The 14400-nt window shown below is 58.3% G+C and overlaps 1 protein-coding gene across 3 annotated transcripts; it reads right to left on the bottom strand.

Moving 5' to 3' along the window:
- Positions 1–1870: 1870 nt before the first annotated feature.
- On the bottom strand, positions 1871–13235 carry PRMT2IP (PRMT2 interacting protein). Of its 3 annotated transcripts, XM_086363884.1 has the most exons (4): positions 12396–12488; position 11790; positions 5168–8023; positions 1873–3273 (listed from the first exon to the last, which is right to left on the bottom strand). In XM_086363884.1, exons 1-4 carry the CDS (start codon positions 12471–12473, stop codon positions 2906–2908), a joined length of 3303 nt encoding a protein of 1100 aa, XP_086220010.1. In that variant the 5' UTR covers positions 12474–12488; the 3' UTR covers positions 1873–2905. The 3 variants fall into 3 exon arrangements, with proteins under 3 accessions (XP_086220008.1, XP_086220009.1, XP_086220010.1); XM_086363882.1 differs by lacking the exons at position 11790; positions 12396–12488 and adding an exon at positions 13053–13235 and having other exon boundaries at positions 1871–3273; XM_086363883.1 differs by lacking the exons at position 11790; positions 12396–12488 and adding an exon at positions 13053–13220 and having other exon boundaries at positions 1871–3273; positions 5116–8023.
- Positions 13236–14400: the final 1165 nt, after the last annotated feature.

Here is a 14400-nt window from a genome sequence, read left to right as displayed (position 1 = left end):
ACCCTACCCTGGCTTCCTTGCCCTCAGCTCTTAGCCATCAATATTCCTATCAAAGAATGCAACGGGCTTAGTGAACAATTGTGACGGGTGGTAGCACTGTCTCCCGGACAGGAGGCCTGGGGTAGAGCTTTGGACCCGTCCCCACCACTTAGGCTGGGGCTCCTTGGAACACTGTGGTATCTCCTCCCTTAATAGAGCCCTCAGGCCAGGGCTGTCTCTCCCCTCAGGCTGGGCTCCCAGGACAGAGCTGTCCCAAGAGATGCAGCCACCCCCACCACCGCTCCAGCTCTGCTCCGCCCTCGCCCCGCCCCGGGGCCCCAGGTGGACACATGGACTCGGGTGCAGAGTCCTGTCCCTGGGGCCTCAGTTCCTGCCCTGGAATGGCTGGCAGGATGTGCACTCTGGCAGGTAACAAGGGATGCTGTAGGTGTACAAGGTAGGCAGGAAAGAAGGGACAGACGGAGGGGGGCAAGGAAAGAGGGAAAAGAAAATAAGAAAGTAAAGAAGCAAGAATCAGAGCCAAATCCACCAAGGGGCTGGCAACTGTGGACAAAACCCAAGGCTTTCAGTGCAGTCCTGTCTCTCCCTCTAGTAGCCCCGAGTGATTCAGACTCTCTGCTCTTCACCTTCCTAGAAACAACACGAACCACACCCCAGCTCTTCAGGTTGCAGGACTGACTGAGCTGCCAGCAGGATGGACTGAGCCGTAACCAGGCCCCACCCTCTCCACCTTGCTCCCACACTCCCGCCACACTTCTAATCCTTCCCAGATACTTTGCCCCTGAGCCTCCGCACGTGGTCTTCCTCAGGCCACACCTGGCACTCCCTTCACCTGCATCTTCCTACGTGGCTTCCACGCAGGAAGCATCTCGTCTGGAACCCAAGGACACCTTCTCACTGAGCCCCTCCTGAGCTTCCACTGCACTCTCCCCCTGGGTTCTGCCCTATAGTCACGTGTGTCAGAGTTGCCTGTTTCCTGGTTAGCTCAGTTGACTAGAGCGTGGTGCAATTAATGCCAAGGTCGTGGGTTCAATTCCTGTACAGTCCACAGAGGCGACTCACATTTTGGGTTTCCCTGATGGCCCATACAGTGAAGAATCCACCTGCAACACAGAAGACCTGGGTTTGATTCCTGTGTCAGGAAGATCCCCTGAAGAAGGGAATGGTGACCCACTCCAGTATTCTTGCCTGGAGAATTTCATGGACAGAGAAGCTTGGCAAGCTACACCATCCGTGGGGTCAAAAAGAGTTGTACACGACTGAACACACACTTCCCTTCCCCCATCAAAGGCCAGGGCACTCCTCAGGCCTGTGTGGTTAGACTACAGGAGCCAACGGGTCTACACAATAATGTAGCTGAGCTCAGTGAAAACCCACAGGTACTAGGGTTGATGCTGGTAGGTGTGACCAGCTCTCATGGACTGGTCCTGCCCAGATGGATGGTTAGGAAGCACCTCGGCAGCCCTGAGAACAAACCTGTAGGAATACAGGCCAGCAGAGGCAAGGTGTCTGAAGGGAACCTAAGCCCAGCTAAGATGTGAGAGGGGCTGTCCCAGGGGTGGGGTGGGGGGATGGGGACAGCTCTGTCCTACCTAGAACTTGGCAGGCATGTCCTTGGTCCTGGGAGAGGGGTATGCGATGGTGTCTGGTGACCAGCATTTCTCACTGGGCAGTGGGCTACAGACTAGTAACCCCCAGGACCCACATGGCCAGAGCTAGCGGGCAGAGGGTGCTGGAGAGCCTCGGCACGTGTGGGCTGGGAGCAGAGAGCTGCAGACTGTGAATGAAGGGCGAGGGACCTGGTGATGACACATGGAACCAACCTGTGACACATACCCCTACCCTCATTAAGACAAAGTCAAGCCTCAGGTCCAAAACAACCCAAATGTTTTTAATGTTTAATGGCCTGTCTCCAGGGCCCACAGCCTTATTACAAACCTTAACTAGGCCAGGGGCCCAACTTGCCAGTCTCTGGCTCAGTTCAGCACTCTGCAAGGAGCTAACCACAGCAGGCCTGGCTGCTGGGACCCTGGTGTGGGGAGGGCCAAAGTCCTTACTTAGTTGACATCTTCGGAGACTTCCAGGGCTGAGCTGTCACTCAGCCTGTCCCTTTGAGTCCCTGAGTCCCTGTAGCTGCTTGGCTTCCTGCAAACACATAACTTCTGGGGGAAATGCACCAGGTCACGGCAGCAGCACAGGGAAGTCACTGGGTCAGTTCATCACAGGCCAGGGCCCCCCAGGGGCAAAAGCAGCAGGGCAAGGATGCCAGCCCCGGGCTGTATCCCTATGCCCCTGTGGAAGGGGAAGAGCTCCCTCAGGGAGCTCCAGACTGGGGGGTTAGGGTCAAACCCCCAATGCTGGGGCTGCAGCTCTAAGCTTCCCTCAGAAATGACTCTAGAAAGTGTGTGAGCCACATACACTGGACAAGGGACCACTCTAAGATGACACCAAGACTTTCTGGAGGAAGGCCCCAGCTGAGATCCCGTCTCCTGTCCTGGGGCAGGAAGCAGAGAGCAAACCGTGACGGGTGTGTGTCGGGCATCACTCCACAACAACCCTCTGAGGTAGGCTGTGTTGTGCTATTTTACAAATGGAGAACCATGGGCACAAGAGAGGCAGGGGCCCGCCCAGTTACACAGCCAGGAACAGGAGCCAGGACTCAAGCCCAAGTCTGTTGTGCTCCAAGGCCCACACGTTTTCTCTAATAGGAAATATCCTTTCTGATAAACACCCTCAAGTTAAAAGTTCAGGGGCTCTCAGCCCAGCCTGGGGTGAGGGGCGGGGAGCAGGGTAAAAGCTGGAAAAACCGCAAGGCTGTGTCCGCTCCTGGTCCTCAGTAGCTGGAATGGCAGAAGCGGGGCTTAGAGCGATCCACAGATCTCCAAACAGCAGTGGTGATCCAAGGCTACAGCTGGTGGCTCTGGCTGCCCAACAGCTGCGGGCGTGGTGCGGTCCGGTCCGGTCCTGAGGCCTTGTGGCCCCAAGTAGGCAGTGCCAGGCCATTGAGCCAGGCAGATTCGAGCAGGCTGCGGAAGCGTGCCTTCACCGTGGGGCCGGGCAAGCTGGCGCCAGCAGCAGGGGTGGGGGAGGCACCTCGGGACCCCCCCGCAGCGGTAGCCTCTGCTTTCTCTGGGCCAGGGGTCGGCGGCTTCCTCCCTGGCTTTTTGGCTTTGGGGGCAGCCGACTTCCAAGTCAGGTCTAGGCTCCCCGGCTCCTCTCTGGCCATGGTGGATTCTGAAGAGGGCACTGATCCAGGCTCAGTGTTAAAGTCACCTGGAAAATGAACAGACTGTCAGACCGCAGACCCAGAACACCCTCAGGTCCCATCTTTGGGCCCCCAAAACCAGCTAAACCAGTGGTTCTGCTGTCCCGGGTGAGGGCAGCCCTGGTAAGGTCACAGACATCACGACCCTTCCCAGCACATGCCCACGGACAAGACTGTCAAGCCCGTCAAGCCAAAAAGGCGGGCCTCTCCCCAGGTGATGCCAGCACTATATCTAATGAGGGCCCCCCGCCAGGGCCTGTCTGGGAACAAGGACGAGAGGAAAGGGGCGCAACAGGCCAGATACCACTGGTCTGATCTAAAGGCTCAATGAATAGCTGTGGGAACTGGGGAACAGAGGGGGCCCTGACACATCACCCCCAGAGCCAGAACAAGGGCCAGAGCCCAGGCAAGGCTGGGCTGAGAGCACTGCCCGGGGGGAGGGGTGGGAGGGGGCTCCTGCTTGGAAGGCAGGCTGTCAGGGGAGCCCTGTCTAAGGACACCTCTGAGGAGCAGCTCCACAAAGATACGGAAGGGTGGAGATGGGGCCCCAAAATGCAGCCTGAGGCAGGAAGCTGGACCCCACTTTCATAGACTCGGTCTGGACCCCACTGCCCAGCAGGCAGCACAGGAAAAATGACCCGCCCCTCTGTGGGCCCCAGAGAGCCCAAATGTAGAGATAAGACTGGCTGGGGGGCTTGTGAGTGAGGCATCAACACCCATCCACCTTCATTCCTTCTCATCCAAGAATAGAATACTTGTATTTGCATGTTCTTTGCACCCCATTAGGGCAAATGACTCAATCTCTTAAGTGCTCAGGGGTCAGCAATGCTCGTCACTCAGACCCCAAGCTCCACATCTATACCTTGTTGCCTCAGGTCTCCTCTCTATGGAGCCTGGACCAGATGGAAGTCCAGGGGAAGGCTGCCAGGATGGGAAGGGGACAGGAAAGAGTTTCTGCAGAGACAGAGCCAGAGGCCTGGAGGACGGAAGGTCAGGTGGGCGGCGGACTACAGAGGGGGCCTCAGCCTTCGATGCCAAATGTCCCGAAGCAGGACAGGCAGCGACAGACACCACTTGGTGCCATCACCAAAGCCCTGGCTAAGTACGATGGCCACGGTCCACCCGGGCGGCACTCAGCCCCTCCTGAGAGCAAGGTCCAGCTGCCTGACCTGATGCAGAAGACGCCCTCAGACACAAGGTCACAGGCGAGCACACCACGCACAGACTTCATGTGGCAGGGAAAAGCAAACCACAGAACAGCATTCCGACTCACAGGCAACTCCAGTGTCTGCCTGGGAGGACGGGGGAACTACTGAGTGCTGGGTGAGCACAGTGCTGCTCGCTGAGCCAGGACAGACTGGGGTGGGAAGCAAGTCAGGCAGATGCTCAGGAGTGGGGATGGGTGAAGCTAAGGGTCGGGAGAGACCCCAGGTGCAGAAGCCCAGCAAGCAATCGGGGACTTGGGGTTTGAGCTCAGAAATGTGGAGCTGGGGCAGGACACACACAAGGGGAAATGACCTCAGACAGAACTCAGGGCCTGGTCAGAGCCCCAGGAACACCAGAGGAGAGACTTGCACCAAAGATGGAAAAGGCACAACGGAGGAAGAAGCGGGGCAGGGATCCGGGAGGGAAGGCCAAGTTTCCCTGGGGACACAGCAGCTGGCAAGCTGACATGCTCAGGGGCTCACAGAGGAGGCTGTGAAGGTGCTTGTTGACACTGGGGGTGAAGAGGGATGGGGGCCCCCCCAGGAAGCCAGCCCCTGCCTTTCCCCCGTACCAGGCATGAGTCCTTCCCAGAGGCCCAGGAATCCCTCAGCCCCCAGCGGTGACCACTCACACAGCCCACACACCTGTCACTCGCTCACACAGCTCCGGCGGCTACGGGGGTGGCCCCATGCTCACCCAGCTGGCGGCGGACGCAGTCCCGCCACTGCAGGCCCAGCAGGTCTGGGTAGATGTCGGGCAGCTGGCGCAGCGCCAGCAGCTTCAGCATGCGCGAGGTGCAGCCGTGCAGGGCCCGCTCCCGCAGGGCCCGCTCCTCCGACAGTGTGGTGGGCCGCAGCTCCACGCGGTGCTCCTGCAGCACGTGGTCCACGGAGGCGGGCGGCAGCCGCGGGAACAGCCGCTCCTTCACCAGGTGGATGGGTACGAAGATGGCTCCGGCCCGCACCACGTGGGGGAAGGGGCACTGCTGCGTGCACACGAAGCTCTGCAGCTGCGACAGCAGCTTGCCCAGCAGCCCCTGCACGCCCTGGCAGTCCTGCCACGCCGCCCGGCCCCAGGGCCCAGACGTCGCGAGCCATTCGCGCAGCTTTTCAGGTGGGGAGTGGGCCACGGAGCCTGAGATGGCATCACACAAGGATGCGTGCAGTCCTGCGAAGTGCTGCTCTGAGGAGTCGGCCGTGGTGGGGGTAGAAGCTGGGGAGGGGCCAGCAACTGGAGCGGGAGCTGGAGCCGGAGCCGGTGCGGGCGACGGAGCTGGGGCAGGCATGGAGGCAGGGGAGGCCATGGCTACAGCTGGAGGGCTGGGCAGTGTCAGGCCAAAGCAGGCCATGGGCAAGGGCTGGGTGAGCATCTGTAGTCCAGGGGGCACGGGAGTGGGGGTGGGTACAGGCTGGGCCGGGGCAGGGGCCAACGTGGGCACAGAGGGGACCACAGTTGCAGGCAAGGGTGCTGGCCGGATGATCTTGAACTTTCGAAACATGAAGGCCACCGAGCTGTGGAAGTTGGTCCTTGGGGTGGCCTCTGTGGTCACTGGTAGCCCAGGTGGTTCTGGCACCTCTGTGACTGCCTTTTGCAGGCCCTGCGGATCGGAGACCGTGTCCCCCGTACCTGGCATGTTGGAGACATTGCTTCCTGTGGCCGGCATATCCACGGCTGCGGTGGGCTTGGCACGTCCCATGGGATGAGGGACCTTGGTGGGGGAGGCCTCGGCGGTGGTCTTCTTCACACTCAAGTCCAGAGCCACCTCCTCCTTAAGTGAGGGGTGCTCACTGGAAGGGGCTTCCTGGGCAGGCAGGGACCTTCCACAGTCTCTGTCGTGGCTCTCGTTGGGGGCTGGGGCCAGTTCAGGCTCAGCTGAGGCCTCAGGTGCTGGCACATCCAGGTAGTCACGGTAGGGGGCCAGGCTGAAGACATTGTCGATGACCGGCATGGGTGGAGAGCTGGGGGGCAGTGAGCCCTCATTCTGTGGCAGAGACTGGCGCTCCTGGGCACAGGGTGGGAGCGGCGGTGGGGTGCGCGGAACTGGACTATCTCCGATGACAATGGGTGCCCCGGGGTGCTCATCAAGCCGGGGCCGGGGCTGGGGCTGGGCCTGTGGCTGGGGCTGGGGCTGGGCCTGGGCCTGCGGCTGTGGCTGGGGATGCTCCTTTCTGCAGCTGGGCAGCCACATCTTCTCCTCGGCTTCCTGCACGGGCTTCTCTGCAGGCCTCAGGGGCTCTGAGCACGGCTGGCTGGCAGGCAGAGGCTGGCATGCCCGCTGGAATGCCCCGGGCTTTGGCAAGGCCTGCACACTGTTCTGGGAAGGTGGCATCCCTCCAAGTCCTGGGGATGCTCCATAGAGAGAGAGGTCCTCCCGGGCATAGGGGAAGCCCAGCGTTTGGGGGGCAAAGTCCAGTGGGCAGCGTGGGGTGAGAGGCGGCTCCAGCTTGAGGCCTGGCGAGGGTGCCGGGAGGGGGGCGGAGGGGTAGGCATAAGGGTCCAGCCCCACCGGGGGCATATAGGGTGTCTGAATGGCCTGCTGCCTCAGGTAGGGGCTGTTTAGCCCACCAGCTGGGTACCCGGCCCCCTTGGGGGCTCCCAGTGGCTGCAGTGGGAGCACTGAGCTGTAGCTGCCTGGCTTCTCTGGGTGGCGACAGGCTGGTGGGCAAGGCACGGGCTGTGTGGGGTGGGGCAGCGGATAGTGTGGGGGTGCTGCGTCCTGGCAGGCTGGTCCTAGGGGTTGGGCCAGCTGGGTCCAAGGACTCGGGGGGCCCTCAGACAATGCCTGCTTGGGGTCCCCAGAGTAAGGACTCGCATACTTCGAGGCCAGGAAGCCTGTGCCATGGAGGGCCCGGTACTTCTCCAAGAAGGCCTGGCAGGGGGAGAAGCTCACCGAGGAGTCTTTGTCAGATGCCCCAGCTGGCACCCCACGCAAGAAGGTGCCATCCAGGAACTGGCCCTTGCCAGAGGCTGGGGGCAGAGAACAAGACGGGCCCACTGGTGGTAACAAGGACCCGGTCACCAGCGTCCAGTCAACATCCAGAGGCTTCTTCGGTGCCCCCGCTCCCAGGCAAGTCGCGAGCCCATAGCACAGGGGGCTACGGTAGACAGGTTTGGGTGCTGCCAGTGGGGGACCTGGGTAGGAGTGAGACTGGGGACCAAAGGGCAGGAGCTCGACAGGGCCAGAGTCCTGCACCTTCTCAGAGCTTTCTGTGGACGGGCGGTAGAGCAGGCAGCTGGTCAGAAGATTGTTTGCTCGGAGTGGGGGTCCTGCCATGCTGGTAGGGTACAAGGGTGGGTATGGGGTCCAAGGTGCCAATCGCTCAGACCCTGTCTTAGGAGGAGCCCCCATGGGGCAGGAGAAGTAGGCACCCTTGTAGCTGCAGGAGTCCTGGTTTCCAGCAGAGGGGGGCAGGCTGTGGCCGGGCCCGGAGTCTGCCTCCAGGCGGGGCAGCTTCCCATACATCACAGGCCCCAGGGTCCCCAGTGGCCGCTTCTCCGCCATCACTGTGAAGGCTTCAAGCCCTCCAGGGCCCCAGCTACTCAAACGCTGACCTGGGAGAGAGAAGAGGCAGGGGCTGTCAAAACACAGGCCACAGGCAAGCAGCAGAGAACTGCTGTTCTCACTGACTCACTGCCATGCCTAAGAACTTGGCACTTGGTAGATGCTCACTGAGTACAATTACATATGGACACGAAGTACACCCATTCATGTATGGGTTCACATATGCTAAGTACACCCATTCATGTATGGATGAATGAATGCATGCAGGAGCCAACTTTATTTCTAAAGCTGTAAAACCCCTGGCTTAAAGAATTCTTACACAGTAGCTCTACTATACCCCTACCTCACTCCGGGAGTCCCTTCAGTTCAGCTTTACTCCACTGACTCCCAAGACCCCTTCTGAAGTTTCAGACTCTGGGGTCACTTTGCTTGGTTACTCCTCCTGCTCCTGCTTCCATCCGTGTATAGATGAGGAGTCCTGTTTATCCCAGTCACTGATGGAAGAGATGGCATGAGAAGCAGGCTTCCTACTTCCCACTACAAGCTCTTAAGTCTTAGATGCCACAGTGATTTCCAGATTCCTACAGCAGCCAAGGTGTGGAATCAGGCACTGTCTACAAATCCAGACTTCCTGCGACACTCTAGATCTCATTTTCTGACCTCTCAGTCTTCTTAAAAAATGGCAGACAGACCTGGAACCAAGTCCCTAGGCCCAGAAGGACACATACTGGCTTGGTTTTATTATTACTTTTTATTATTATCTTTTCTTAAAATTTATTTATTTTATATATATATACTTTTTTTTTCTGCTAATGCAGAAGACGTGGGTTCAATCCCTGGGTTAGGAAAATCCGCCGGAGAAGGAAATGGCAACCCACTCCAGTATTCTTTTTTTTTATTTTTAAACTTTACAAATTGTATTAGTTTTGCCAAATATCAAAATGAATCCGCCACAGGTATACATGTGTTCCCCATCCTGAACCTTCCTCCCTCCTCCCTCCCCATACCATCCCTCTGGGTCATCCCAGTGCACTAGCCCCAAGCATCCAGTATCGTGCATCGAACCTGGACTGGCAACTCGTTTCATACATGATATTATACATGTTTCAATGCCATTCTCCAAAATCTTCCCACCCTCTCCCTCTGCAACAGAGTCCATAAGACTGTTCTATACATCAGTGTCTCTTTTGCTGTCTCGTACACAGGGTTATTGTTAGCATCTTTCTGAATTCCATATATATGCATTAGTATACTGTATTGGTGTTTTTCTTTCTGGCTTGCTTCACTCTGTATAATAGGCTCCAGTTTCATCCACCTCATTAGAACTGATTCAAATGTATTCTTTTTAATGGCTGAGTAATACTCCATTGTGTATATGTACCACAGCTTTCTTATCCAGCCATCTGATGATGGACATCTAGGTTGCTTCCATGTCCTGGCTATTATAAACAGTGCTGCGATGAACACTGGGGTACATGTGTCTCTTTCAATTCTGGTTTCCTCGGTGTGTATGCCCAGCAGTGGGATTGCTGGTTCATAAGGCAGTTCTATTTCCAGTTTAAGGAATCTCCACACTGTTCTCCATAGTGGCTATACTAGTTTGCATTCCCACCAGCAGTGTAAGAGGGTTCCCTTTTCTCCACACCCTCTCCAGCATTTATTGCTTGTAGACTTTTGGATCGCAGCCATTCTGACTGGCGTGAAATGGTACCTCATAGTGGTTTTGATTTGCATTTCTCTGATAATGAGTGATGTTGAGCATCTTTTCATGTGTTTGTTAGCCATCTGTATGTCTTCTTTGGAGAAATGTCTGTTTAGTTCTTTGGCCCATTTTTTGATTGGGTCGTTTATTTTTCTGGAATGGAGCTGCAGGAGTTGCTTGTATATTTTTGAGATTAGTTGTTTGTCAGTTGCTTCATTTGCTATTATTTTCTCCCAGGTGAAGGCTGTCTTTTCACCTTGCTTATAGTTTCCTTTGTTGTGCAGAAGCTTTTAATTTTAATTAGGTCCCATTTGTTTATTTTTGCTTTTATTTCCAATATTCTGGGAGGTGGGTCATAGAGGATCCTGCTGTGATTTATGTCACAGAGTGTTTTGCCTATGTTCTCCTCTAAGAGTTTAATAGTTTCTGGTCTTACGTTTAGATCTTTAATCCATTTTGAGTTTATTTCTGTGTATGGTATTAGAAAGTGTTCTAGTTTCATTCTTTTACAAGTGGTTAACCAGTTTTCCCAGCACCATACAATGGAGAAAAGACAGTCTCTTTTCTCCATTGTATATTCTTGCCTCCTTTGTCAAAGATAAGGTGTCCAAGGTGCGTGGATTTATCTCTGGGCTTTCTGTTTTGTTCCATTGATCTATGTTTCTGTCTCTGTGACTGGCTTGGTTTCAGAGAGTAGCAGTCCCCAGGAGAGGTGGCCCAGGGGAACCTTTGGTGTAACCCCCACCCTCACCCGAGAACAAACCCCAGCAGGAGAGCAAAGACTGTCCAGCAGATGGCGCTGTGGCACCAACAGGAAGCTCCCACAAAAGTGCAGGAGGAGAGCCTGTGTCCATCCCAGCCCCCAAGCTGCAGTTGTCCCAAGGCACATGGGGGCAGCACAGGACCATGGAGCAGGTGGAGAGGCGAGAAGCTGTGAATATCCAGGGAGGAGCTTCTATGGGTCACAAAGTGCTAGTTGGCAATGACCCCCCTTGTACTGAAGGAAAAACCGAATGCCAGAGAAAGACTCTAAGGTCCCCAAGCAAGGCCAGGCAAGGCCCAGAGAGGTCAACACGGATTTCTTCAAGGTAGCAGGTACCCCGTGGCCCAGGCGAGGTCATCTGAGGCCAGTCTGCTAGAACCACACTGACCTGCTTCTACCTCCCCCAGTGCCCTGTTCCCCGAAACCCTCAGGTGGCTTAAGAAGGATGAATAAGCTCAATCTTGCTATGATTAGGCCGTGGGCCAGGTGTCACAGGTTTCTGTCACCAAGCCAAGACCAACCTCCACCCCCCCTCCAACCCCTGCAGTTCTCTCCCTTCAGCTGGTGACCAATGACACCCACAGGCTCAGAGTTAGACTGGCACATTTTGAAAATATGCCAAGAAAAGCCAAGGGTATTATGGGAGCCAGTGACCACCCTTATTCCAGCCTAAGTGCACCAAGGAAGCCGGGCAACACTCAGACAGTTGTCTCACCTCCTGGCCAGACTAACCTCAGACCAGCCTGAAGCAGCAGATGCTCCCCAGAAGACAGGAAGGGGCAGCGGGGCCACAATACCGATGGCAGTGCCCTACAACAGGGCGCTGCATCCCAAGGGGAAAGCCTCCCACCCCGGTGCACGGCGGCTTTGCAAGAGGTGGTTGTATGGTTGGGGGGGGGGTGGTGTTGAGACCCCTGCCCTTGGGGAGCTCTGGGTTAATTAAGTGTAGGCTCTAGTCTCACTTCCCCCACCACTCCTTGGGACCTTCTCCATACCCAGCCCCGGCCCCCAAGAGCCATTCTCCCCTGGGCTCTGCCCATTGTGTACCCTTCGCCCTGGGGACTTCCTGTGACACCCCTGGGACTCATCCAATAAAGGTGAGGCCACTTGGGACCCCCCAAGTCATTGGTGGAGAGATGAGGGCTCCAGGGAACCAGCAGAGGGCTATGAAGGGTATGGGGGTAACACGACCTCCTGCTATTAGGAGAGCCCAGCACACAACCCCTCAAGGCAAGGCTCCTCTCCACGCCAAGTGGTAGCCCAAATGTAGGTGCCTCCTTCCCTCACACAACCCAAAAGGCAAGCAATTGTTTGAAGAAGGGCAGGGCTCCAGGGAGCAGGGCCACATCACCCTTGGGGCCACCCAGCGGCTTCCTGACAAGTTGGAGCTGGGCTGGTAGGCCCATTCTCAAGCAGCGCCCAGGAGAGAAGCCCACTGCAGCCGTGCCATCCCTGCCCTAAACAGCAGGGGGCGCAAACAGCTCTCTGGCCCAGTTCCAACGCCTAAGGGGTCTCCTGATAGACATTGGGCAAGACCAGGAAGAAGAGAGCGATCCTGCCCAGCTGTGGCCAGCGCCTCTTAGAGGCTGAATCGGCTCCGCTTCCCGTGTTATCACACCTCCCCCGGCTGAGGTTTTGGGCCCTGCGTACGCTACAACCGCATCTAGGGGCAGCCCAGGCTCTAGCGGTGGGGGAAGGGTGGCGGGATCCGCTCCACGCCCCTGGCCTCTACCTGCCTCGCCCTGAACTCCAGTGCCTGGGGCCCTCAACCGACCGACCTGGCCTTGGGGCTGCCGCCGCACCCGACCCCGGCGGCTTCCGGCCGGCCCCATGCTCTATTCGGTGGCGCTGGGGCGCACGTGCACCCCAGCAGGCCGATACACAGGCCGCCGCCCATGCAAACCCGTGCCTGCAAGTACGTGTCTGGCCCGTATCTGCACACACTCCCCTCCAGAACTGCGTTCTCCCCTCGCTCGGGGTCCCGCACACGTGTGCACGCGGGCAGGCCGGCGCACCGGGCCCCACGGACCGACATCTAAAAACTGGCGGGAGGGCCGGGGCAGGGGGCGGCCCGGCAGCAGAGTTCGGGCAGCCACCGCCTCCGGGCGATCCCGCCAGCCTGGGCTGCGGCCAGAGGGTGAGTCAAGCCTTAGCGAGGAAACCGCAGGGCCGTCCCGTCCCAGCAGGGCGCGTCCAGGGCCCCAAGGCGTCTCAGTGCCAGCCGCCCCCAGGCCAGGCCCCCGCCGCCCCCTCATCTCCGCCCGGGCAGTCCACGTGAGCCGGGCCCCGCGGGAGGCCCGAGGGCTCGGCCTTAGCTCCTCTTCGCCAGCCCCGCGCCGGATCGGTTACCCGAGCTCCAGAGCGCTACCAGGCCCCCGGGGCCTCGAAATCCAGGGAAAGTCGGGGCAGCGGCGCGACCCTTGCCCGCAGCCCGCCCGCCGGGGTCCCCCTCCGCGGCAAGTAGGAGCCACGCCACATCGGCCCAGGCCCAGCGTGCTCCATCCCGGGACCGGCCGGTAGGGGCGCCCTGGGGCAGCGCCACCCGCCCCTTCCCCACGCGCCGCCCGCAAACTCGGCCCAAGTTTCCGCGCCCGCCGAGTGGGCGAGCTCCTACCTGCAGGGCACCCGGCTTCCCGCTGCTGCTGCCCGGCACCGCGGCCGCATCCTCCAGCGCCGCTGAGGACGCGCGTCCTGGTCCGGCCGGGCCCTGCGCGGGAAGTCGCGGTGAGCACCGAGCCCGGAGCCACCCTCCTCGCTGCCGTTCGCGCCGCCGCCGGGCGCCGTCTGCGGTCCCGGGCGGGGCGGGCTGGGGGCGGAGCGGGGGCGGGGCGGCCCGCGCAGCAGGGGCAGAGCCGGGCCGCGCCTCTGGGAGCTTGTGCTCCCCTGAGCCCCGGGGTGCAGAGGGCCTGCCTCTGCCAGCCCTCCGGGAACCGGGCCGCCGGCGCTGTGCACACTCTGTAACCCCCCGCTCTCCGCGAAGCCATCGCCCGGCGCGCCCATCACACGCCTCCGTTAGACCCTTCATTCATTGCCACTTTTTAGTTCTGTGAACTTGGGCCTGCCACTTGACCTCGCTGAGCCTTAGTTTCCTCATTTCGGTAAAACTGGGATTACATTATATTATAATGGTGTTGTCGTAAGGCTTAGAAGTGTTGGTATTAAATATGTGACTCTCTTGGCTAGTACAGTTGCGTTGCTGCTGCTGCTGCTAGGTCGCCCCAGTCGTGTCCGACTCTGTGCGACCCCATAGACGGCAGCCCACCAGGCTCCTCCGTCCCTGGGATTCTCCAGGCAAGAACACTGGAGTGGGTTGTCATTTCCTTCTCCAAAGAATGAAAGTGAAGTTGCTCAGTCATGTCCAACTCTTCGAGACCCCATGAACTGCACCCCACCAGGCTCCTCCATCCATGGGATTTTCCAGGCAAAAGTACTGGAGTGGGTTGCCATCACCCTCTCCGTTAGGAGCCTGGAGAAGGGCTCCTTAGTCTGTCCCCTCATTCTCGGTGCAGCCGGTGAGGGCAAATTCCTACAAACCTATCTCAGTTCGGGTTATGCCCCATACCTTCTGAGGAAGGGGTGATTTCCCCATCCCTAAAGAGAACCAGGGCTTCCCTGGTGGCTCAGATGATAAAGAATTCGCCTGTAATGTGAAGACCTGGGTTTGATCCCTGGGTCAGGAAGATTCCCTAGAGAAGGAACTGGCAACCCACTCCAGTATTCTGGCTTGGAGAATCCTATGCACAAAGGAGCCTGGCGGGCTGTAGCCTATAGAGTTGTAAAGAGTCGTACACAACTGAGCAACTAACACATGCAAAGTGAACCAGGTATAAGGATGCTGGGAGGTTCGCTAAGTGGCTTCAGTGAATCCGCTTGTCCTTTAGGACAAATCTCCCTCAGTAAAACAGGCCTGTGCACGTTTGGCCTGGGAGGTCAGATGGGGTGGAGCATTCCCAGCCAGGATT

This window comes from Bos grunniens, chromosome 21 (assembly GCF_055505025.1).
Source record: "Bos grunniens cultivar Pamir isolate PY7600 chromosome 21, Bosgru_T2T1.0, whole genome shotgun sequence".
Lineage (NCBI taxonomy): Eukaryota > Metazoa > Chordata > Mammalia > Artiodactyla > Bovidae > Bos > Bos grunniens.
Note: the sequence above shows the minus strand (reverse complement) of the source record. Positions and strands in the feature narration are given on the sequence as shown.

Coding starts and splice junctions, on each gene's coding strand:
- PRMT2IP (XM_086363884.1), bottom strand. CDS start 12,473: ATGTCGGTCCGTGGGGCCCGGTGCGCCGGCCTGCCCGCGTGCACACGT. Junction 3,274..5,167: donor CTGCGTCCGCCGCCAGCTGG/GTGAGCATGGGG, acceptor TTCATTTTCCAG/GTGACTTTAACACTGAGCCT.